Source organism: Hippopotamus amphibius, chromosome 2 (assembly GCF_030028045.1).
Source record: "Hippopotamus amphibius kiboko isolate mHipAmp2 chromosome 2, mHipAmp2.hap2, whole genome shotgun sequence".
In the NCBI taxonomy this organism is placed as follows: Eukaryota; Metazoa; Chordata; class Mammalia; order Artiodactyla; family Hippopotamidae; genus Hippopotamus; species Hippopotamus amphibius.
Window position 1 is genome coordinate 34,700,554 of NC_080187.1, and position 25,147 is coordinate 34,725,700.

General features: G+C 46.1%; 1 protein-coding gene across 2 annotated transcripts in view; it reads left to right on the forward strand.

Annotated features, from left to right (window-relative positions):
• The window catches only part of GABBR2 (gamma-aminobutyric acid type B receptor subunit 2), a 364,042-nt gene that overhangs the window by 302,913 nt on the left and 35,982 nt on the right, over nucleotides 1–25,147 (forward strand). For both annotated transcript variants that reach the window (XM_057724616.1, XM_057724617.1), the window contains exon 13: nucleotides 5,575–5,697. In XM_057724616.1, coding sequence (XP_057580599.1) covers nucleotides 5,575–5,697 — 123 coding nt within the window. The remainder of the gene's footprint in view (nucleotides 1–5,574; nucleotides 5,698–25,147) is intronic.

The following is a 25,147-nucleotide window of genomic DNA, read 5'->3' on the forward strand; positions in this document are numbered from 1 at the left end:
GGCCCTGGGACGGGGGCCTGTCTGAGAAACTGCCAAAGGCTTTGAGTTCAAGATTCAGTCACCAGTTTAGTCTTGTGAAAATGACTGAGGCCAGATGAACACACCTTTTCAGTGTGAGACACTGTTTGCCCTAGGCTTTCCAGGTATTCCAGGAACAGCCTTGTGGCACTACAGCTGAGTATCGTCAGCCAATCAGAGGAGGCTAAGGGTGTAGAAGAGAAATTTACACCTTTCACGGATCAAAACCTCAAGTCGGGAACCAGATTGTTTTGAAAGGGTTGTGGCAGTCGCAGGTCAAACTGGGGCTGAATTCTCCATGACTCCAACATTTTATGTAGCCAAGGTTGGTTTTTATTGTCATTGTTTTATTTTATTGGGTTTTTTTTAAGTTTAGATTTTTTTTTAAGTGAGCCCCTCAATTTTTTTTTTATTGACACATATACAAGATTTACCTAAATTTTTAAATGCAATCTCACACTTTTTTTGTCTTTTATCCTTTCCTTCCTTTCCTGGCTTCCACCTCCTCCTCCCTCCACCCACCATGTAGCGCCCTCCCCAAACACACATACACAAACTTCACCCCATATGGCTACATTTTTAAGGACATTAAAGAAAAAAGGAACCTATTAAAGGAAGTATTGACATTTGGTGACTTAATGCTTCTAAATTCAGTATTTTTATAGTGTGTAACCATTTTTTTTCCTAAAGATCAATCGTAAAATCTTGAATTGAGAAGCCTCACTACCACAGTCTTTATTCTGCCTGCTACCCTTATTAGGATCAAATTGGGATGTTGAGACTAAAGCAGTAACTCAGAGATGAGCTCTTCTGTTTGGGGGGCAGATTTCTGAGGAAATATGACTGCACTACATATATGACTTGATACAGTTGCAAATAATAACATAGGGCCAGCCTCTCAGACCTTCATCCAGGTTCAGCTTCAGGAAAATGCCAAGAGAGTGTCCGTCATCTGAGTGATGGCAGGAAGGCAGGGCTGCTGGTTGTACAACCCCAGGGGACAGTATTCACACTGTATTCCCTCTGGAATGGTGTCCCTGGAAGGAGGCAATGAACTGGTCCTAGTAGAAGACCAGTCTGAATCCATCATAATATCTGAAGTTTTTTGAAGAAATAAAGAAATGCCATTTTCTCAAAACAAGATGTCAGCCAACTTTTCCTGTAAAGAGTCAGACAGTAAATATGTCAGGCTTTGCAGGCCATACAGTCTCTGTCACAACCACTCAACTCTGCTGTTGTAGAATGAAAGCAGCCAGAGACAAACACATAAATGAATAGATATGACTATGTTCCAATAAAACTTTATTTACAAAGACAAACTGTGGGCCAGATTCGTAGTTTGTGGATCTCTGCTCTAAACAACCATAGGAGGTGACATTTAATAATAATAGCTGACATCTGTTGAATGGTAACTGTAAGCCAAGCTGTGGTAATCTAGTGGTTTGTGTGGCCATCGTCCCCCATCGTGTAGATGAGGAAACTTACCAAGGTCACACAGCTAGTTAGTAAGATTCAAACTCAAATCTGATTCCAGAACTTAGTGTTTAATCACTCCTGGGTGCTTTCACTCCCATCTCTTACTCAGTGAGGATGGAGTGTGAGTAACTTCCTAGCCTCAGAGAGAGAACTGAGTTTCATGGCATCAATGTGCATTGACATAACAGAGGAAAGTTCTGTGCAGCTTTTGAAGAGACAGCTGAAAAATAAGGAAGTCAGGGAAGCAGAGGTGAGACTAGAGGGATGGCCTTGCCTCATTCTAGGATTCTGTGGGGCTCAGACTTTGTATGGTCAGGTCAATGCTGTGTTCTAAATGTAAATTTTTAGATCTTTTTAAAAAGATTATTTTAAGTCACCTCTCTTTGTCATTGCATTGTGTATATGTATGGAGTATTTGTATAATTATTCACTATTAGTCTCCCCCCATCGTGCATGCTCTATGAGGGCAGGATATTTACATTTTACCCACTGCTGCAGCCCTAGTGCCTAGAAAAGAACCTAATTCAGAATAGGTACTCAATAAATGTTCCTGTGATTAAAAAATCAAATGTGATTTGTAACTCTTCAATACTTAGCCTAAATCCATCTAGTCACAAACACTGGTCAAGTGCCAGGCTTTGGAAATGGTGCCAGAGGAAATCAGACATGTCCTCTCCTGTTACTCTCAGGACCGTCCCACCTTGGGTCCACCTGTGTGATGATTAGCCCTGAGTTTAGGAGAGGAGGTGCGGTATCACACTTTCCCTGGATGCCGCTGTCCTCCACACAAACAGAACCACTCTCAAAACCCAGGTAATGGTAGCCATACAGCTCATTTGTTGAGCATCTTCTCTGAGCCAGATGTTGTAATAGGTGCTTTCCATACATCATCTCATTTTACACTTATACCAGCTTTGGGCTCACTGGCCCCGCTTTTAGAGGAGGGAATAAGCCTAATAGAGTCATATGGCTTGATCAAGATCACATTTCACAAGAGCTGGGATTAGAATGAGGTCTTCTAGTTCCAAAACCATGTTCTTTTTCTGCATGATACTTAGAGATATTATATGAGCCTACCCACTTTCCCCCAACTCCTTGCTGTTTTACAAATCAGAAAGCAGAATGAGAGAGGAAATGATCTGTTAGGGTCACACACAGATCACAAGGGATGGAGCCAGGACTCCAAACCAGGCCCACATAATTCTAGGTCCTGTCTTTGCCACACTGCTACCTCAAACTTCATACATACTTGAGCCTTAAAATTGGGAGGACCTGACTTTATCACACTCACCAGAGGGAAATTCTGATGCTTACCTTCTAAGGCCAGCTGTGCTGCATGGGTGCCTTCCCCACTCAGGCAGCAGTGAGAGAGGCACAGCATCCACTCACAAGGGAGGTCTCTCCCCTACAGGGACTCACTGCGGGGGGCCCCACCCCGTGTTTCTCAGCCCTTCCCTTCAGTGTACTACGTCTCCTCCAGTGTAGACTATGCAGTCCCGACAGACCTGAGGTGTCGTGTGCGGGAGTGTAAGGTGGTCTGTACTCCTGCATGCATGAGCTCTCAGGAAGAGGCCAGGAGAAAGTGGCACTGCTGAGGAAGTTCAAGGTCACCGCCTCCTGGAAGTTAGACTGTGGGGAGAGTAGGACCCCCTTTTGTCTCATGGGAAACCCCTGGCAGGGAGGGAGGGACCTGGAGGTGCTGGCACTTGCTGGTTGGGGAAGCTTGAGGTGGCAGAGAGGACTGAGAGGCGGAGGTCCGCAACCCTGCCTGCCCAGTGTGTGTGGCATCTGCATCCTCCTGTCCATCTGGCAGTCACTGCTCTCGATCGGGCCTCCTCCTTCCTCATGCACCCTGGCCCCAACCCCTAACTGGCCTCCTACTGCAGGCTTCTGCCCCAGGTTCTCCCCTCAGTGCTGCAGAGAACGCCCCATCACGCTGATGCTTAAAGATGCTTAAACCTCCAGCAGCCCCATGTGAGGCCTCATCACATGTCAAACAGGCTCTCCTCCTCCAGCGAGCCCTGTCTCCAGCCACCCCCAACCCACCCCACACTCACCCAGCCACACAGGGCCTCTCACAGGAAGAACAGGGTGTTTCAGACGAACCAGAACCTACAAAAGCCTGAGAAGGGACAGGAACCTGCAGCAGGGGGTGCCTTACAGGAAGCAGAACCTGAGCCCCAGGCAGGAGACCTTGAACTTGCTCAGCAGTGCCACTTTCCCCCGGGCTCTTCCTGAGAGCTCGTTCATTCACTCCCCATACATTCCCCAAGAAGGTCTGAGAGCCAGCCTCTGCACAGGGCACCAGGGCACAGAGGGGAGACTGGCTGGTCACTGCCTCGGTTCTGACAGGAACACAGTTGTAGCATGGGCCCCCTGCAGGGCATGCCCAGTTCACAGAGGAACAGCTGCTCAGGCTCAATCCTGAAGTCAGAGTAGGAGGGCACCAGCGGAAAGGTGGAGAAGAGAACTTCCAGGGGTCACGTGCAGTGTGGGCAAATGCCTGGGGCTCAAACAGCCCTGTGTGAGCATAAAGTAGGGAGGCCCCTTCCAGCCTGTCCTCCGAGTCCTAAGCTCCCCAGGCATTTCTTCCTTTTGGCCCAGTGTCTCAAGGCTAACAGGGAGCTGCCTGGCTCCCCTGAGAGCAAGGGTTAAACCAGGTTTCTACAGGCCATCCGCGGTTCACTAAATGCTTTTGAAAAATCTAGAGCCCCGCCTCCAGGTAAAGTGGTTTTGGTGGATTTGATCTCTTTGGCACTAACCCAGCAATACTTTCTTGTTCTTTCCAGTTTGGCCACAGAGAGGCCTCTTGAGTTTGTTTCTCCTTTAAGGATGGCTTTACTCATTAAAAGCCAGACCTGGCGATATTTCTTAAGCTTCTGCTTCAGTTTTGTTTGTTTTTCTGTAGTCTTTTCCAGAACTACTTCATAACATTAGCTTTTATTTGGCATTGGGACTGGGGGGTGACGATACATAAACGTGCAGTGAGTGAAATACAGGTTAGCTTTGCCCCTGACAGCATTTGTCCCCAGTCCAATCCCCATCAAATGGACATAAAGTGGGGTGGGAATTTCACAGTGTAATAAAAATACTCCAGGCTGCAAAGTAGGATGGAAGTTATATTTCTTCTTTATATATTCCTTCATCTCAGTTCAATCCATCAAACTTTTAAGCACCAGCTGAATGCCAGGCCCTGCTAGGTGCTGAGGGTAAACAAATAAATAAAACAGGCTTCCTTTCTGTCAAGGGTTCCCCAGTTTACTGAGGAGGGCAGACGTGCATACAACTTAATATAGCATCTGGTCGCTGTAGCATCTGGTAGGTGCTGTAAATGTTTGAGAGTATGCACTCTGGAGAGAGGAAGAGCTTGGTTCCATTCTAGGCTTCACCTCTTAGTCTCTATATTCCACTGAGCAAGTTACTTAGCCTCCAGCACTAGCGTCAGTTTCTTCATCTGAAAAATGGGAATAATAATAGTATCTGCCTTTATATGAGATATATGTAAAACAATCAACCTAGAGGCAGGCACAGTGTAAGTGTTCACTAAATGTTAGCATCTGAATTTATTCTTCTTGTAGCTACTACTATTATATTCATAATAATAAGTATTGAACTTATTAAGTGTAATTAACTATGGGAACAAAGTGTTATGGGAGTAATTAGTTCTGTTGTGGGAGTTAGGGAGGCTTCATGGAGGAGGCGACAATGCATCTAGGTCTCTTAAGAATTATTAGCCACATAGCCACATATTAGTTTGCCACATAGAAAGAATAGAGTGTTTCAGACAAAAGAACCAGCACCCACAAAGGCCTGGGGTGAAAATCACAGCAGGGCCAGAGCCTGGGAGTCACCAAACTTAACTAAGTCTATGTATGTGCTCGGGGCACGGACAAGCCAAGCTCATGAAAGGCCTCGAATGCCAAGCAAAGGAGCTTGGCTGCTTTTACCCTGTGGGCGATGGGTAGTCTGGGGAAGTTTTCAAACTGGGGGTGACGCCATTCGGTCATTCCCCTGACCTGGCCCCTCAGCTGCTATCTGGGAAGCTGTCTCACGTCCCTTCTGCCCTTGCCCTCTCCGCAGATCATCAAGGACCAGAAACTGCTCGTGATCGTTGGAGGCATGCTGCTGATTGACCTGTGCATCCTGATCTGCTGGCAGGCTGTGGACCCCCTGAGAAGGACGGTGGAGAGGTACAGCATGGAGGTAAGTGCGTGGCACCAGCAGGAGGGAGGCCTGCGGGGATGCTGCCCCCGGGCCCCCTGAGGACAGCGAGGCAGCACATCTCCCCGACTGCCCAGGTGCGCTTCTTGAGAAGGTCTGAGGTGGTTACGGGGAAATCATCACAGCTCCACATGGGCCCATGTTCCCTATCAGGAACGTCTCATTATTTGTTTCCTTCCATGTGAGACGTATACTATTTCAGGAAGGCCAAATATAAGGTCTTCACTCCTGGGGAAAAATGGTGAGAGTTTGCCTAGGTGTATTAATATATGCAGAATTAAGGGGAAATGTTGGGTTGTTTAAACCAATATATTCTCTACACATTGTAGAAGCCCTCATTTATATGATCCATCAGTCTAGAAATTACATTGCATTTTTAATCTCTCCTTTAAAGTAAGTTCCCTAAGGAATGTTGCTAGGGAATAAACACTCTGATAGCTCCTTCTAGTTACTAGAGGATCTTCAAAGTGACGCGTTGCCAAAAAGAAGAACCTTACATAAAAGTACCATTAAACATATATTTCAGTAGTCTTGTGTTCGGCCCTGCTCTTAACTCACACTGGTCTTCCTAGGATGCTCCGCTTGGGAAAGTTCAACATGAGGGAAGTTGTAGTTTTGTTGACTTTCTCTTAGGAGAGTTCAACATGCCTTTGTTGGAAAGAGCCAGCTATACAGTATGATTTCCCTACAGGGTAGCAAATTCTATTGAGATAACTGGAGTTTTCTCCAGTTCTTTCCCTGCATTATTAGGGAAATCTTTTTGTGGGATTTAGTGTGAATTTTAAAACTAAACTGGAAACAGCCATTTTATGCATTGAGGACAGAGGTTTTTATCCTTCTGGACAAGAAGGTTTTCTAGCAAATAAGATGCCTGGCTTCATTTGTCTGGAGATAGACAGAGGGTTCACTCAGCCCAATAAGATGTTATGTAGTCAGAGCAGTGGCAGAAAATGCCATTTCTGACTGTGGATTTAGGGGAAGGATTTAGGGCTGTGCGCCTCCATCTCACTGCCTTAAGTGTCCATCCTGAGAGGAAGCAGGACTCCAGACAGACACCACCAGACCTGGCAGAGGACAGACCCATGCCGGCTGCGCCTGTGGGCCAAGAGGGCAAGAACTCAGCTGAGGTCATTTGGGCAGATGGGCTGTGGCTGAGGGGAGGCGACATCTGGTCGTCGCTGGTCTGCACAGTTGGCAGAGGAGCAGACCTGCCCCCCACCCCATCCCAGGGAATTCACCACCCGCCACCAGGATCTGGAGATCCAGACAGGCTGTCAACAGGAGGAAGCGCTGTCGCTGGCTGACCAGGGGAGCCGGGGCGAGATAATCCCAAGCAACAGTGCTAATAACAGTAATGATAATGGCGGTGCTGGTAGCAGGATGTGTGTGTTAATTCACCAAATCCTCACAGTAACTCTGCGGAGTAGGTGCTATGCTGAACTCCATTTTAATGATGAGGAAACAGAAGCCCAGAGAGATTATATAAGGCACCCGAGGTCACCTAGCAGGTGAGCGGCGACACCACCAACTACTGTCTCCCCCACTCCCCCACCCTGCCTTTCAAACATGACAGCACTTCGTAGTTTACAGGTGTTTTCATAGACCCTTGGTCACTGGTCTGTGAAGTGGGTCAGGCAGAGAAGTATTTTCACATGCAGCAGATGAAGCCTAAAATGAGGTAACAGGCAGACTGAGGGCCCAGGTTATCAGGGAAGGAGAAAGGCGAGTTGGGCAGAGCCCTTGCAAGTCCTGGAGCTGTGGCACGTGCGCAGAGAGCAGACCCCGCTGGCTTGATGCTGAGCCCAAGGGCAGCTGGAGAGGCAGGGCACTGCCACCTTCACTCAAGGTTAAGCTGGGGGCCGGGCATGTACTAGGGTCCCCCGGTATCTGGCTGTGGTGGGACAGGCTGCAGGGCTAGAGTCAGCCTGAATCAGCTGACTCCAGAAACAAATCCAGGAGCCCTGTCCTCCTGGACCAGGAGGTGGACCTTGTGCAGGCCAGAAGTATAAGTGACAGTTTACTGTCACCCACCCTACCCTCTTCCTTGCTGTCTGTAGTAAGTACTGCTGCTTTCCATGGCTCTGTGCGTAGAACCCAAGCCCATTCCAGACCTTCCAGGGAATGGTTCCCAAACTGAGGAGCCGCCGGGTGCCATGGAAGTGCTTCTCTGTGTGGATGAGGAACTGAGCCTGGGAAGGGAGGGACTCTTGCCTGTGGCATCTAGACTTTTGAAGGGGGGGCAGGCTGGAGGAGAGCCACATCCCTGGCTCGAGGACCCCATACCCTATCTCTGTGTTTCCCTCCAGGTATCTGCCTAGATTTCTCTCTGAACCTTTCCTCTTTTCTCCTCTGATTTTAAGGTTGCCCTGTCATTCTGTTGCCATGGTAGCAGAACCTCTGATTTGTCGACCCACAGCCCTTGTTGGTTTATTGTCATTTTTCCACCAAACATCACCAAGCTGTCAGTTGATTTCCTTCAGACCCTCCTCTGTCAGACTCAGCATGATGGTTGAACAGTGTGCCCAGGGGCTGAGGTGTCCTAAATTCCCCTCAAGGGACTGTTTTCTCCAGAACCCCCAGTGAGAGAGAAAGTTTACGTTTGGGGGAGAGGTGATCAAAGATCTCTGTGGTCTGTTCTCTCCTCCCCTCAGACCACACCTACCTTGGATGCCTTTGGTCACTCTGGACACTCTAAACACCTCAGGATTCCAGTCGCAGGCCTTGCTCTGTGTTGCACTTTCAAGCCTTTGCCCGTGCTGTCCCCCCTTCCAGAACCTTCTCTGACAAGTAAATGAACTTCAGTTCCAGGCCCCTGTATTAGCCGATGTGTTTCTGACCTCCACCAGATTTAAGTGCCTGCTCTTCCCAGTCCCGTCCCCAGCATCTAGGCGTCCCCTGTCAGGACACATAGCACGCTGTTCCCCCCTGCTGGGCCGCCAGCTTCCCCAGGACAGGGCCACATAGCTCACTCTCCCGCATCACCCAGCCCAGCACCTCCACATGCTGGGAGACCTCGCCTCCCTGGGGAGACACAGGTGAGCACAGCAGCGTGACCTTGATCTCAAGGGGCCCATGAGCTACTGGGGGGCAGACAGTAAATATACAAAGAAGCACGGTCACTTTAGATGGCACAGATTCTGATAGCAGCTGGAAGTAAATAAACAGGATGGAGGGTTCAAGAATAACAAAAGAGTTCCAGAATAACTCATGAAGAGACTCTCTCAGTGCAAGTGTCAGGGAATGAAACTCTGATCCTGGAGTCCTACTGGAGGCATCCTGGCTCCACATGTATTCATTTGTATGTGATAAATATTTAAATAGCACTTGTCATGTGCTAGATACTGTTCTAAATACATGATGTTTACCATTTTTAAAAGTTTTTATACTTAATTAATAGACTTTCTTAGGCCAATTTTAGGTTTACAGAAAAATTTAATAAAAAGTATAGAGTTGGGGACTTCCTTGGCGGTCCAATGGTGAAGACTTGGGACTTCCACTGCAGAGGGCATGGGTTCGATCCCTGATCAGGGAACTAAGATCCCGCATGCTGCATGGTGCGGTCAAAAACAAAAAAGAATGTGTAGAGGGTTCCCATATATGTCCCACCCCACACCCCACAGTTTCCCCCATTATTAACATCTTGCATTATGTGGCATATTTGTTACAGCTGATGAGCCAATACAGATACATTATTATTCACTAGAGTCCACAGTTTACATAGCATTCACTCTTGGTGTTGTACATTCTATAGATTTTGCCAAATGTATAAAGTTTTGTATCCACTATGACATAATGTTCAGTGTCATGCAGAACAGTTTCACTGTCTAAAATATCCTCTATGCTTTACCAACCCCTGGCAACCACTGACCTTTTACTGCCTACATAGCTTTGCCTTTTCCAGGATGTCATGTAGTTGGAATCATACACAATGTAGCATTTTTAGATTGACTTCTTTGACTTAATATGCATTTAAGATTCCTCCATGTCTTTTCATGACTTAATAGCTCATTTCTGCTGATCCCTGAATAATACTCTACTGTATGGATGCCCCACAGTTTATTTGCCCACTGAAGGACATCTTGGTTGCTTCCAAGTTGGGTAACTATTAGTAAAGCTGCTATAAGCATTTTTGTGTAGGTTTTTATGTAGACATACATTTTCAACTAATTTGGGTAAATACCTAGAAGCAGGATTGCTGGATCATATTCAAAGATTGTGTTTAGTTTTGCCAAACTGTCTTGCAAAGTGGCTGTGCCATTTTGCATTCCCATCAGCAATGAATGAGAATGTCTGCTGCTCCATCCTTACCAGCATTTGGTGTTGTCGGTATTTTGGATTTTAACCATTCTAATAAGTGTGTAGTGTTACCAAATTCTTGTTTTAATGTACAATTCCCTAATGACATATAATGTGGAACATCTTTTCATGTTTACAGTATTTGCCACACATAGTTTTTCTTTAGTGAGGTAAATGTTCAGATCTTTTGCCCACTCTTTAATTAGATTGTCTTCTTATTGTTGAGTTTTAAGAATTCTTTATATATTTTGGTTGTTTGTCCGTGGGGGTTGTTGTTTCTGGCTGCACTGTGTGGCTTGCAGCAGCTTAGTTCCCCGACCAGGGACTGAACCAGGGCCATGGCAGTGAAAGAGCCAAGTCCTAACCACTGGGCTGCCAGGGAATTCCCTCTCTGTATATTTTGGATACAAGTCCTCTATCATATATGTGTTTTGAAAATATTTTCTCTGAGTCTGTATCTTGTTTTTTCATTCTCTTAACACTGTCTTTAGCAGAGGAGAAAATTTTTACTTTAATGTAGTCCAAGTTATCAATTTTTTTATTTCATGGATCATGCTTTTCGTATTGTGATCTAAAAACTCATTGCCAAACCCACGGTCACCTAGATTTTCTCCTGTTATCTTCCAGAAGTTTTAGAGTTTTGTGTTTTATATTTAGGTCTATGATCCAGTTTGAGTTAATTTTTGTAAAAGGTACAGGGTCACTGTCTAAATTCATTCTTATGCATGTAAATGTCTAGTTGTTCCAGCACCATTTTTCAAAAATACTACCCTTTCTCCACTAGATTGCCTTTGTGTCTTTGTCATAGATCAGTTGACTATATTAGTGTGAGTCTGTTTCTAGACTCTGTATTGTTTCCCTGATCTATCTGTCTATTCTTTCACTAATACCATACTGTCTTTTTAAAAATAAATTTAGTTAGTTAATTAGTTAGTTAGTTATTTTTGGCTGCGTTGGGTCTTCTTTGTTGCATGCAGGCTTTCTCTAGTTGCAGTGAGTGGGGGCTACTCTTCATTACGGTGCATGGGCTTCTCACTTGCTTCTCTTGTTGTGGAGCACTGGCTCTAGGCACATGGGCTTCAGTAGTGGCAGCACACAGGCTGAGTAGTTGTGGCTTGCTGGATCTAGAGCTCAGGCTTAGTAGTTGTGGTGCACGAGCTTAGTTGCTCCATGGCATGTGGGATCTTCCCAGACCAGGGCTTGAACCCGTGTCCCCTGCATTGGCAGGCAGATTCTTAACCACTGCACCACCAGGGAAGTCCTACCACACTGTCTTGATTCATAGTTTTATGGTAAGCCTTGAAGTCAAATAAGTTGAATAATATCAGTTCTGACTTTTATTCTTCAATATAGTATTGGCTATTCTGGGTCTTTTATATCTCCATATAAACTTTAGAATCAGTTTGTTAATATCTACAAAGTAACTTGCTGGGATTTTGACTGGGATTGTGTTGATTGGAAAGTTGGAAAAAACTGGCATCTTAACAATATTGTGTCCTGTTTGTGAACATGGAATATCTTCTCCATTTATTTCAATCTACTTTGATTTCTAGCATCATCGTAGATTTCCTCATACAGACTTTGTACATATTTTGTTAGATTTATACCTACGTATTTTATTTTGTTTTTTGTGCTAATATAAGTGGTGGTGTGTTTTTTAATCTCAAATTCCAACTGCTCATTGTATAGGAAAGCAACTGACTTCTGTATCTTACAAAAGTCTTTTGAATCCTACAGCCTTGCTATAATTGCTTGTTAGTTCCAGGAGTGTTTTTGTTGATTCTTTGGGACTTTCTACATAGACAATCATTTCATAGACAAAAGGACAGTTTTGTTTTTTTCCTTCCCAATCGGTATACCTTTTATTTCCTTTCCTGTCTTATTTTTGTATTAGCTAGCACTCCCAGTACAGTATTGAATAGGAGTGGTGAGAGACGACAACCTTGCCTAGTTTCTGATCTTAGATGGAAAGCATCTAGCTTCTCAACATTAAACATGATGTTAGTATATCATTTTTTCCCTGAATGGTTTAAAAATATATACAAAAGGGTTATGCTGTCCAAAGCTGAGGGTGCCTTTGGGAAGGTGACAGGAAGGACAAATGATAACACAGGTGGTGCCCGGGTCATTAGGGACCTTGTGTGCTAAGCAGAGGAGTTTAAAATTCAAAATTAAAGACACTTAATCAGGGAGTGACATGATCAGATTTGCCCTGGCTGCAGGGTGCGAACAGATGAAGGGGTGAGGCTGGAGGCCCAGCAGTGGCTCAGAGATGGTTTCTGTAGTAATCCAGGCAGGAGCTGATAGCAACCTAAAGCAGTGCAGTTGCAGTGGGAACAGAGAACAGCGGGTGGATTTGAGAGATATTAAGGAAGCAGATGTGACAAGGCTTGGGGGCTGATTGACTTTAAGGGAGAAGGACAGGGAGGTAGCAAGGGCCATGCCCAGATTTCTGCCTGGGTGGTGGCTGGCGGACCTCATCCCTGAGATCAGGTGCAGAATGAGGAGCGGGTTTTGGAGGGGTTCATTTCTGGACAGAGGCCTCAGGAGATTGGATACAGGGTTCTAGAGCACAAGGGAGCAGTTTGTCCAGTAGATAGAGATTTGGGGGAGGGGTAGTTAACACACTGAGGATGAGAGCTGTGGGGATGAGTGTGGTCACTCAGGGAGTGGGTACAGGCAGAGTGAAGATGTCCTGACTGGAGCCTGAGGAATCACTAAACAGTGATGGGAATAAGAAGAGAAGCCAGGGAAGGGGACTCTGACATGGTGGTCCATAAGGAAGGGGGTAGCCAGGACAGAGAGCTATCCACAGATAGGCACAAAGGAGAGAAAGCTGTCCCTGCACGGGGGGCATCTGAAGAAGGAAGGAGAGGTCTCCAGAGACGAATGGTTCAGACCAAGGCAAGGACTAACAGGTTCCCCCACCCCCCTCTACCCCATGACTTGGCCCCATCCTCAGTACTCCTGCATTGCACCTCAGGCCTTGCTTCCTCTGCTTTATGGAGTCTGAAGGGAAGACTGGTTGTTTCTGCATTTCAGATATAGCAGGTGTGGATAAATCTGCCAAGTATGTTAAAAAGGTTTTTAAAATACAATTTGTATTCTTGGAAAAAAGGAGAAAACTCTCCTTTTTTGTATACCTACTCTACTAGTGACAGTGGTGAGTAGGTGTTGGACATATGGGTGTGGGGTTCAGGGAGAGGAGTGGGCTGGAGATGGGAACTTGGAGGCAGTCAACATACAGATGACACTGAAAGCCTTGGGTGAGAGCACTGGGGGTCATTTAGGTGGAGACAAGAAGGGGCCCAAGGACAGACCCTCAATTACTCCAATGTGTGGAGATCCGGGAGGGAGGAGGGAAACAACAAAGGAGACCTAGAAGGAGAAACCATAGAGACAGGAAGAAAGTTGAGTCTGGTGTCTAGGAAACCAAATGAAGAAAATGTTTCAAGGAGGAAGTTTTGATGAAGCGTGTCAAACACTGCTTTCAGATCAAGTAAGATAAAAACCAAGAATTGACACTGTATGTGTGTGCAGACACACACACCCATATGGAATTTCTTCTTTTTTTAAGGAAAATTATTTGAGATAATTTCCCCCAAAGTGGAAGCAGTACATACTGATGGTGTGAAGACAGCCTCTGAACCTAGGTGGAAAGGTTGTTTGCTTTTTCCCAAGTCTTCCTTCTCCACCAGGCCACCGCCTACGCCTCCACTTGGCCATTCTGAAATCATGTTGAAATGGAGAGATGGCGGACAGCACTAAAGGCCGCCAGTGCTGACGCCCTGGAGAACCCCAGGAAGCCACCGAGGCAGCATCTCAAGGCCACCTGTGCTCCCTGAGCCTCCCCCCATCTGCTTCCCAGGCAGGTGGCAGCAGAGATGGGAGCCACGTGTGTGACGTTCACTTACAGAAGTGGTGGCAGGCTATCCGCACCGGCTGCCAGGCAGCCCTCCTCAACAACTGCCTGCACTCTGGGTTCTGTGGCTTTGCAGCCATTCAGGCAGTAACCAAGTGCAGGGCAGTTTGGGACACAGGAGCATTTTAAACTTCCCTCCGTATTCCATGCTTTGACGGTGCTTTTTTGTGGAAGCAAATGGGGATTTGGAAGTCATGGACTGCACTTGGCTCCGAAACTGGTGTCTTATTTCAGTTATGTTTCTATGGAAACAGATATTGGAAGAGGCAAATACATAGAGTTTTAAATAATTTTAACTCATCTTCTGCCTCCCTCTACAGTTGCTCTGAAAAAAAATCGAATCCTAAAGCAGACACGTTCAGAAACATCTGGTATCTTCATAAAGCTTGTCCAAGAGCTCCATCTCACACTGCTTACTTTGGAAGAAGAGATACCAGAATGGCCAGGGTGAGGGGCGTGCTAAGGGTCAGGGTACACCCTGCTCTGTGGGCTGCGCATGGGCAGCCTGGTGGCCCAAGGCTTTGATGCCAAGGTCACAACCCAAGTGACGGGCCGTCACTGCCAGCCCTGAACAATAGGACGGGTCTCTCGTCCATAGTCATCCATGCTGTTCTGGATGGCCCTGCTCAGGCCCCACCCAGGTGCAACCACATCCCAGGCAGGGTAGTGGGACTCTGCAAGGACCTTAGGTGCTTCTGTTAGCTGAGAGCCACCCCCGTGAGCCTGACTAACTCCTCCCAGGAGGGGGCTGCACCATTTGATGTTCTGACCATGCCATTCTGCTGTTTAAAATCCTCCCCATCGGCTAGAGGATGAAGCCCTCACTCCTTAGCAATTCAGGAGGCCCTCAATGACCTGGTGATCTGGCCTCATTGGCCTCCCCTGCCTCATCTCTCAGCCCCTCCCTCGCTCCCTGTGCTCAGCTCCCCTTGTTAATGGCATTTCTCCAAAACATCACACTCTCTCTCCCTCCACGCCTTTGTACCTGCTGTCCTCCTCCACCCAGAACACCCTCCTTCCCACCCTAATACCCCATCCTCATGTAAAAAATTCCTATTGACCTTCAAGAGGCAGACAGAAGCCTCTTCTCCAGGAGCATTTGGAACAGCAGGCTGCCTTGGATGCCTCTATCTAGGTCCCCGCTTCACCCTGTTGGCCCCTCATTCGGTCATAACACTGGTAATTATCTGTCTGTGCACCTGGCCCCTCCTAGTCCATGACCTCCTCAGAGGCCAAGGCCATCTGTGTGTCCCCAGCACCCACTGGCAGGGCCTGGCTCACAGTAAGTGCTCGGTAAATATTTATTGAATAAATTGTTCCTTCCACCTGGAACTCTCTCCCCATGCCTCCATATGTCCGAATTCAACCCATCTGTCTGGGCCCATTAAGCCGGCTTCTCCAGGAGATGTCTTTGCTGAGTTGCAATTTAATTCAATATTACACCCTCACCTTTTATCAAGGGCCCACTTACGGGGCTAAAGCTGCCAACTGAAGAATGATTCAGCATCTTCTATAAAAGACTAGTGTTCAGTTTGTGACTTAATGCCCCTGAGATAAAGATCCACAGGATAGATCCTCACGGAATTCAGTGCCAGGAAATGGGCTGTGTTCCCCCCGCCATGAACTGGTATCTACTTCCTTCCTTTGATCAAGCAGTCATAACTGAATAAGCCACTCTGTTTTCTTTTTAACCTTGGCTGCCAGAAAGTTGGAGCCAAATTCAACACTCAGCCTCAGTAACCATCTTCTCTTGGGTTCTTGGAGGATTATCTCGCCTTCTGATCGTTTATTTTTAACTGTCCCATTGTGTTTGGGCTTTTATTGTGTGCTGCCTCAGGCCTTCTGGGAGAGGAGGCAAGGTGTAAGTTCCAGATTAAGTTATTAAAATGAGAACACTAGGCGAGATTTAATTGGGATGATATGCCAGAGAGACATTTTAAGGATGCCCGCAGACATTCTCCTCTGGCAGAGGTCCCGGCTCAGCCCCAGCTGCAGTCAGCATTGTGGGCCCCCTGTATGGACAGGCAGCTCTGCAGCCACAGCCAGGTTTCTGGAACATCTCGCCTCAGAAGGCATCTTAGGTCCATGGGAGAGTGCAGTTTATTTCAGCTTCCTTGTTGGCTTCCCGAGAGTCAGGACACAAAGCAGAAGATGCAGAGCCACTACCCCAGGGGACAACCCAGAGGCAAGAAATGCTCTGGTCTCTACCTGTCCAGGTGCTCTGCAGGGGATGGGCTGTTTACTAGGAATTCTCAAGGGCAGAACAGCTGGAAAATGACCTGCAATACTGGCATCTTCTGACCACTGTGTGTCTTGGTAAAGCCATTCCAGTTCTTGAGCAAAGACTACCTTTAAATTTTGAAGATCTTCCCCAACGTCCGTGCTGGCAGAAATACAGGCTGTGACACCCATAGAGACATTCCCTCTTTTTTGTGGGGGAATTCCAGTCAACCCCCCTTTTGTAAATGTGTGTCATCTGGGCGCTTGTTCAGCACTTATGGGGGGCCCGTTGTGTGTACACAGGGTGGGCTGTCATCTTCTCCACGATACATATCTCCAGACTCTTGGTTTTATGTTTGACTTACTGTGCTGAGATACTGAGCTTACTTTTCTAAAACATGAGCCAGGATCGTGTTTGGATGTGATGTCCCTCAGAGGGTGAAAAGTGAGAGAGAACGGGGTGTGCTAGGTTTTGCTGTGGTAACAACAACAAAACTCAGTGGAGTAAAACAACAGAGACTTTATTCATTACAGCACTTGTTCGTAGAGGATCAACTGTAGCTTCCGCACACAGCATCCTCACTCCAGGACACAGCTGGTGGGGCACCTTCTGGGACAGTTTTTGTGGCAAAGAGAAAGAACGCATGGCAAGTGACTTTTAAAGCTCCCACTCCAAACTGTCACATGTCACTTCCCCTCATATTTCATTGGCCTTAACATGTCACCTCTCCATGCCTGGGTTCAGCGGAGCAGGGAAGAGCAGTCCTGCTGTGTGCCCAGGAGAGAAAGAACCAGGTATCGATGTCCAGCCATAATGACTACTGTGGTGCCTCCCATCCACTTCCACCCCACGAGAATGTGGGCTCCATGAGCGCAGGGAGGAGGCAGCGTTGTACATGACTCACTGCCGTATCCCCAGCACCTGCAGACCTGCCCGGCACGCAGGACACAGTAAGGAATAGTCGTTGAACAACTGAATGAAGCCCGTCTTTGGGCAATCTTATTATGAGATCAAAGGGATATTCTCTGAGAAGTTCTGTGCTAGTCCTGCACACTCTACTGCCAAATCCGATCCTAATCCAGCACTTCTGTCCACTTTCACTGCTACCGCCGAGAACCAACGTGCCATCATCTCGCGTCCCAGAGGGGAGCTGCGAGGCAGGGCGGGAGCGGGCGCGCAGCGGGCAACAGGCACGATGAGGAGAGCGCGGCCGCAGGCCACGCAGCTGCTGCTCACCGTTGCTGTTCCCGCAGCTCTCTAAGCAGGCAGCCTGCTCCACCTGCAGCCCCTCCCGAGCCATTTTCCCCGGCAGACAGATACCTTTTTTTTACAGATATAATTCACGTGCCGTAAAGTTCAGTTTTAAAGTGTATACTGCAGTGGTTTTTAGTACTGTACATTCGTAAGGCTGTACAACCATTCTCACTAATTCCAGAAAACTTTCATCACCACAGAAGAGAAAGCTTGTTCCTATTACCTATCACCCCCTAGCTCCCCTGCCCTCCAGCCCCTGGAAGCTGCTGATCTACGTCATGGCCCTGTGGACCTGCCTACTCTGGAGATTTCACATCAATGGAATCATACAATATGTGGCTTTTTGTGTCTGGCTTCTTTGACTTAGCATGATGTTTTTAAGGTTCTTCCATGTTGTAGCATATATCAGTACTTCATTTTATGACTCAATAATATTCCCCTATATGGATATACCACATTTCATTTGTCCATTCATCAGTCAGTGGATATTTGGGTTGTTTCCACTTTTTGACTACTATGAGTAATGCTTCCATGAGCATTTACGTACAACTTTTTATGTGAACATATGTTTTCAATTCTCTTGGGGTGGGGGGTGTATATATTTATATTTATATTTATATATAAGTAGAACTGCTGTGTCATTTGGTAATTCTGTTTAACATTTTTAGGAATTGCTAGACTGTGCCACAGTGGCTACACTCTTACATTCCCACCAGCAATGCATGGGAGTTCCAGTATCTCTGTATTGTCACAACACTTGTTATTTATCTGCCTGTTTGATTACAGTCATCCTGTGAGGTAGGAAGTGGTATCTCACTGTAGTTTTGATGAGAGTGACTATCAAATGACTAATGACATTAAGTAACTTTTCATGTGCTTGTTGGCCATTTGTATATCTTCTTTGGGGAGACGTCTGCTTAAGTCCTTTGCCCATTTCTAATTGAATTATTTATCCTTTTGTTGTTGAGTTGTAAGAGTTCTTTACATAAAGATAGGTTAGATTTTTTGGTTTTCAATCCTGGCCACATCACGCCAGAAAAGATCTTTTTCAAAATACTGGTACTCATGTCACACAAACACACACACACACACACACACCCGCCAGAAATTCTGATTTTAATTCGTTTAGAAAGAGGCCTGGACATTGGGATTTTTTTCAAATTTCTACGGGTTCTAGTATGCAGCCAGGGTTGAAAATTTATGAACCAGACCCTCACCAATCTCTAGGAAGGGCCTAGGACTGCGCTTTGGATACCAGAGTTAGAAACAGACACAGAACAATGTATTTAAATCTATAAGATGAGGGAAGAAAAACCTGAATCCAAGAAACCTAAAGTCCAGACAGCCCCCTACCAACCCTCACCCCAACCCCCAGCTAGACTGTGATGGTGACAAAGGAAATGAAGACTGATGGGGGGGCACCCAGGATGGTTCACACGTGCAGGCCCCACAGAGCTGAATGAGCCCCTCCTAAAGTCCCTAAGTCATCATTTGAACAGTTGTTTCCCCAGTGGAAGACAGAGAGCAAGGAACAGGAAAGGAGGAAAAACTACAAGATTTCTATTTTCTGTAGCATTTTTCATTGCAGTTGAGAGGCAAAGGGTGAGCAAGTTGCAGACTAGAACTTTAGGCAGGTTAAAAAAACACCTGTCCTGGAGCTGCAGAAAGCCACCAACCACAGAAACCAACAGGGAAGCAACGGGCAAGGGAACCACAGTGTCGGGGCACCCGGCACCCACAGTGGCTCTGAAATAGAACCGTCGGCCACTTGGTGGGATGTTCATAATCTTCTGTCACTGTTTGGCTTGGAGTGTCTCCCTACAGTGACAGTGGATTAAACCGCAAATAGAGTCATTTTGACCTTGACATAGGACGGAACATTTAACATGACCCAAAGATGCTCAGTTCAGTTCAGAAAACTCTGACACAACCTGTGGGCCCCTCCTAAGAGCTCAGGAGACCGCAACATCATCATCCCAACTCTCAGTGCTCAGCCCACCCATCCCCCTGCCCTTCTCTGGACTGCGGCCCTAACCCCAGGTCTGTCCCACTTGGTTACAGGCACTCAGCTGTTGGCAAACACATACTGTAATAATGAGAGTGCCTCGTATTTCTACAGCATGCACAGTTTACAAAGGACCTTGATATCCCCATTTTAGAGATGAGGAAACTGAGCTTGGAGAGGTGAACTGACTGGCCTGAGACGACGTACGTATTGGAAGCATATTCAGCCCAGGCCATGTGGTATTAGATGACTCGGGATCAATTCTACTGGGATTGGTTTGTTGGTCTATTCATAATTCCTGCTTCTTTTTGCATCAGTCCCGTGTTTTAGTTGGTTTTGTTTTAAAGAAACATTTTCTTCATTGATGCTTTCAAAATTATTAGCATCCATTGTGTGTGGTGTTCTCTTATAGATATTTAAATCTCTCTCACATCTGTGATTATCTGGTTGATATTTCATAAGAGTGAAGCACTTGTGAGCAGATATTCAAACCCAGCATATTCAGATCTGAGAGCACTGCTTCCAGGTCCAGGCTCATCCTCAGTAGCAGGTCTGTCCAGCCTTCATCTAGGATGCCAACAAAGCTGCAGTGTCTTGGTAGTAACAATAGCAAAAATAATAATAGCAGCAGCTTTTGTTGAGTTTATACTCGTCCTAGACATTGTTCCAAGTGCTTTTCTTTATCAACTCATTTAATCCTCACAACAACCCCATGCAGCAGTTACCATTATTATCCCCAGTCTACAGGTGAGGAAAGGGAGGCACAGAGGGGTTGGATACCATGGCCACAGTCACACAGCAGGCAAGTATGTAGCATTTAGCCCATAGTGGTCAAGCAAATGGACTCGGAGTTAGGCTGAACTTCAGATCCCAGCTCAGCCACTTACTGTGTAAAGTCAGGTAAGTGTCATGGGTTGAACTGTGACTTCACAAAAGATATGTCAATATCCTTACCCCTAGAACCTGTGAATGCCACCTTATTTAGAAGAAGGGTCTTTGCAGACATAATTAAATTAAAAATCTTAAAATGAAATCATCCTGGATTACCCAGGTTGGCCCTAAATCCAACGACAAGTGTCATTAAAAGAAGCCGATGTGGAGAGGACACAGCCACAAGCCTAGGAACGCCTGGGGCCACCGTAAGCTAGGGGAGGCACAGAATTCTCCCCTAGGGCCTCCAGGGGGAATGCAGCTCTGCCGATACCTTGATTTTAGGCTTCCTCCTTCCAGAAATATGCAAGAATAAATTTCTACTCATTTTAATCCACCCAGTTTATGGAAATTTGGCAACCCTAGGAAACTAGTGCAATAAATGACAACTTCTGACGGCGAAGTAGAGGGACGTGGAATGCATCACTCTCCACAGATGCATTGGGAATGCACTGAAGGACACAATTATTCCCACAGAGAACCAGCTGAACACCAGCAGACGACCTCGGACGCCAAAAAGGACCGCAAGGAGCCCAACATAATCGATTTAGTATTTGTGTAACCCAACACTTGGACATTAGTCTGAGGCTTGGACAGTCTTCTATAAACACCTCTATCACCAGGACAAGCAACCCCAAAAGTCTGGACAACCATGAGGAAACAAAGAAACACCATGCAGGCAAAGGAGCAGGAAAAAAACCCACAAGACCAAATAAATGAGGAGGAAATAGGAAAAATGCCTGAAAAAGAATTTAGAGTAATGATAGTAAAAATGATACAAAATCTCGATAACAAAATAGAGAAAATACAAGAAACAGTTCATAAGAACTCAGAAAAACAAACAGCAATGGATAACAAAATAACCGAAATTAAAAATACTCTAGATGCTATAACCAGCAGAATGACTGAGGCAGAAGAACGAATAAGTGAGTTGGAAGATAGAATGGGGGGAATAACTGCCACAGAGCAGGAAAAAGAAAAAAGAATAAAAAGAATAGAAGACAGTCTCAGAGACCTCAGTGATAACATTAAATGTACCAACATTCGAATTATAGGCATCCCAGAAGAAGAAGAAAAAAAGAAAGGGTCTGAGAAAGTATTTGAAGAGGTTCTAGTGGAAAACTTCCCCAGCATGGGAAAGGAAATAATTAACCAAGTACGAGAAGCACAGAGAGTCCCATACAGAATAAATCCAAAGAGAAATACACCAAGGCACATATTAATCAAACTAACGTCAATTAAGCACAAAGAAAAAATATTAAAAGCAGCAAGAGAAAAGCAACAAATAACATATAAGGGAAAACCCATAAGCATAACCACTGACCTTTCTACAGAAACTCTGCAGGCCGTAATACGTGTCTAGATACTAGTAATACCCTCCTCGTCGAGCTTTAAGGAGGATTAGAAGGGTCAGTGTGCCTACCCAGGACACACCCTGCGCCCCACATGTAGAGAGCATGCAAGGAAGGGTAGCGATTGTGTGGAGCACTGTTTACTACTGCTCCTCAGCAGCCCTGCCCTGAAGCCTCTCAGAGCTCGTCCCTCATCTGGCCATTTTCCTGTGTCTGACTTCTTGTCAGGGAGCCCCTGGGCCCAGCCCAGCATGTTTCTGGCTTAGGAACCTCAGAGGACTCAAATCTGACTCCCAGATGCGGGCTGCAGAGTCCAATCCTCCGAGCCATTATCACCAGAGCTGCCAGTGTGAGACTATGAACATCCACGTGTGGCGTTTTAATATTTCACCCAAGAAGTCATTTTCTTACATGATTCAAACACAGACATCTCGGAGAATTAAATCAAGAAAGGTAACTCCAGGCCGGAGTGATTTCTGCCAGTGGGTGGGAGGATTTTCCTGCGTCCACTCAGCTCTTTCTTATCTGTGTCTTACAGCAGGCTAGAAGCAGGCTGATGAGAGACTGCATGTTCATACCAATTATTAAATATATATGGCAGCCTTCTGGAAATGCATTCACATGTCAAGGAAATGGAATACATTCACCAACCCAGGTTCCCGCACTGTGGGCTTTGGAGGAATAATGAGGTAGCTGTAAACACTGTGATCTGAGGTTTAATCCATGTTATGCCACCTCCTAGCTGTGTGACCTTGGGTAAGTGACTCACCCTCTCTGAGCCTCAGTGCCCATAAGGAAGTATCCACTCCTTTACCATGAGCATTGACTGGGGTCATGTGTTCAAGTGCCAAGCGCTAAGCCTGATACACAGGAGACCCATCATTGTGAATTTTGTTCCCACTCCCTGACTCAGAACTTCCTGACCCCACAAGGAAAGTAACATAACTACTCTGCCTGCCTCCCAGGGAGGTCTTGAAGAGCAATGCTGCTGCCTGTAGAGGAGATTTACACCTTCTAATGCATTTCCACTGACTCCACTCACTTAATCCCCACAATCACCCTAAGCAAAGAGAGTTCTATTGCCATTTTGCAGGTGAGCACATGGAGGTGTGTGGAGCCAAGTGATGGGCTCTGGGCCACACAGGTAGCAAGTGGGGCTCAGAGGCTCTAAGTCAGGCCGGCTGCTCCCCAAAGCCACCCTCCTTCCCTGCCCCATGCTGACTGTCAAATGAGATAATAGATGGGAAATTGCCTTGTAAGGAGCAGAGCTCTACCCCAGCCTGAGGCTTATTACTGCGATTATCTCGAGCACCAGCCTGTCATCAGGCATCCTAACCGCCTTTTTGTCTACATCTATTGTCCTCACTTCCCGCTTCTAGCAAAAGCCAGTTGGATCAGTCTCATTCGGCTCATTCCACGGCAGTCTCTGAACTTAGGCAGGTCTTGTCGAACTGCATCCACGCATGCACACTCGCACTCCCCCTCCATGTGCCTTCTCATGCATCCACACCCCCTACTCCACCTACACGCTCTCTCTCCCGCATCCAGGAGGCTCTCAGCACAGCCCACCCTCTATTACCTTAAAGCCCTTGTGAAGCTAAGCTGTACCCTGAGGGCACTAGAGAGACATATACTGTTCATTCATTCACCAAACCCACACTTGCTGGGCATTCACTACTTGCCAGATGCTGGGGCCACAGCGATGGATAAGGCACAACCACTGCTCTTAGGACTCTCCCAGTCCAGGAGGGAGAGATGTGTAAATTGACAATGTAAGTGCTGGGATAGCTTAGCCTCCAGCCCTGGGGGATCACAGAGGATGGTCATCCTGCCCTGAGAAATGTGTCATAAAAAGGAGGGGTGTACTTTTCCCCTCAGTTCTTGAAAGAACAAGTAGGATTTAGATGGTTACAGAAAACAGGAGCTGCTCGAAAAAGTCTGGCAGTTCCTCAAAAAAAGTTACCATGTGATCCAGCAATTCTGTTCCTAGGTATATACTCAAGAGAAGTGAAAATGTGTATACAAATACAGCAGCATAATTCATAACAGTCTGAAAAATGGAAACAATCCAGTGTCCATCAGCTGACGAACAGATAAACAAAATGTGGTATACCCAGACAACAGAATATTATTCAGCTGTACAGAGGAATGCATGCTACAGCATGGATGAACCTTGAAAACATTATGTTCAATGAAAGAAGCTAGACACTAAAAGGCCAAATATTATATATGTTTCCATCTATATAAAATGTCCAGAATAGGCAAATCCATAGAGACAGAAAGTAGATTGGGGGCTGGGGGACAGGGAATGGGAATGACCGCTAACAGGTATGAGGTTTCTTTTTGAAGTGGTGAGAATTATCTGGAATTAGATAGTAGTGATGGTTAAACAACATTGTAAACACACTAAAAACCACCGATGGTACACTTTAAAATGGTTAGTGAATTTTTCTGAGTTTTATCTCAGTTTTTTTTAAAGACAGGACAAGGTATGTGAGGGCATTCCAGAGCAAGGGTACGAGGAGGGGGAAATGGTCTTGGGGACCAGCAAGTGTCCAATGTAACTGGGGTAGAACGCATTGTATTTTTCTACTGTTGCTTCACAGCTTTAGAAAGCTAAAGGTTTGTCAGCCCTAATCCATACAGTATTCATTAGGGTGTTTTTGGCTGCAAGTAACTCAAACTGGAGTACACAGTAGAGGGAACATATTGACATCCTGGAAAATTCCAGCGGTAATGTGGAGTTCAGGCACAGTTTGATCAGGGATTAATTCCAGTTCTCTGTGAGACTTTTGTCTCTGCCTTCCTCCTTGTATGAAACGTGTCATCATACTAGCTTTCTACATGTTATGGAGATAGAAAGGAAAGATACATTTCAACTAGAAAGACCTTAGAAGATTCCTTGGACAATGTGGAATTTTAGCTGAGCTTTAAATAATGGACAAAACCTCAAGGAGAAAATATTGGAGGCAGTGGCTTTCCAGGAGGATGAAAATCCATTAGCAGGAAGGTAGAGGGTATGTCTGGGGAAAAGTTCAAGAATCAGTTGGTTCTGGCTGCCTGTGGATAGAAAGTGCAGGGCTGAAGGGAGCTTGTACTATGACCTGGAGGCAATGGGGAGCCATTTAAGGAATTTCAGCAACAGAGCAGCATGAGGAACTCTTAATAAAAGTTCACTCTGGCTCTCAGATAATATGGTGTTATTGTTACTTTTCTTAGGTATGATAATACTGTGGTTGTGTGAATGGAGTCTGAAATTTACCTTCAAATGGTTTAGCGGGGAAAAGTGTGTGTGTGGAGAGAGAGAGAGAGCAAGCAGATAAGGCCAAATGTTAGCAATTTTTGATTCCTGGAGGAGAGTACACAAGTGTCCATTGTACTATTTAGCTTTTCATAAAAATCTGAGAAAAGGAGAAAAGTGAGGGTTGGAGAGCCAGACCTCTCTGAGAGAG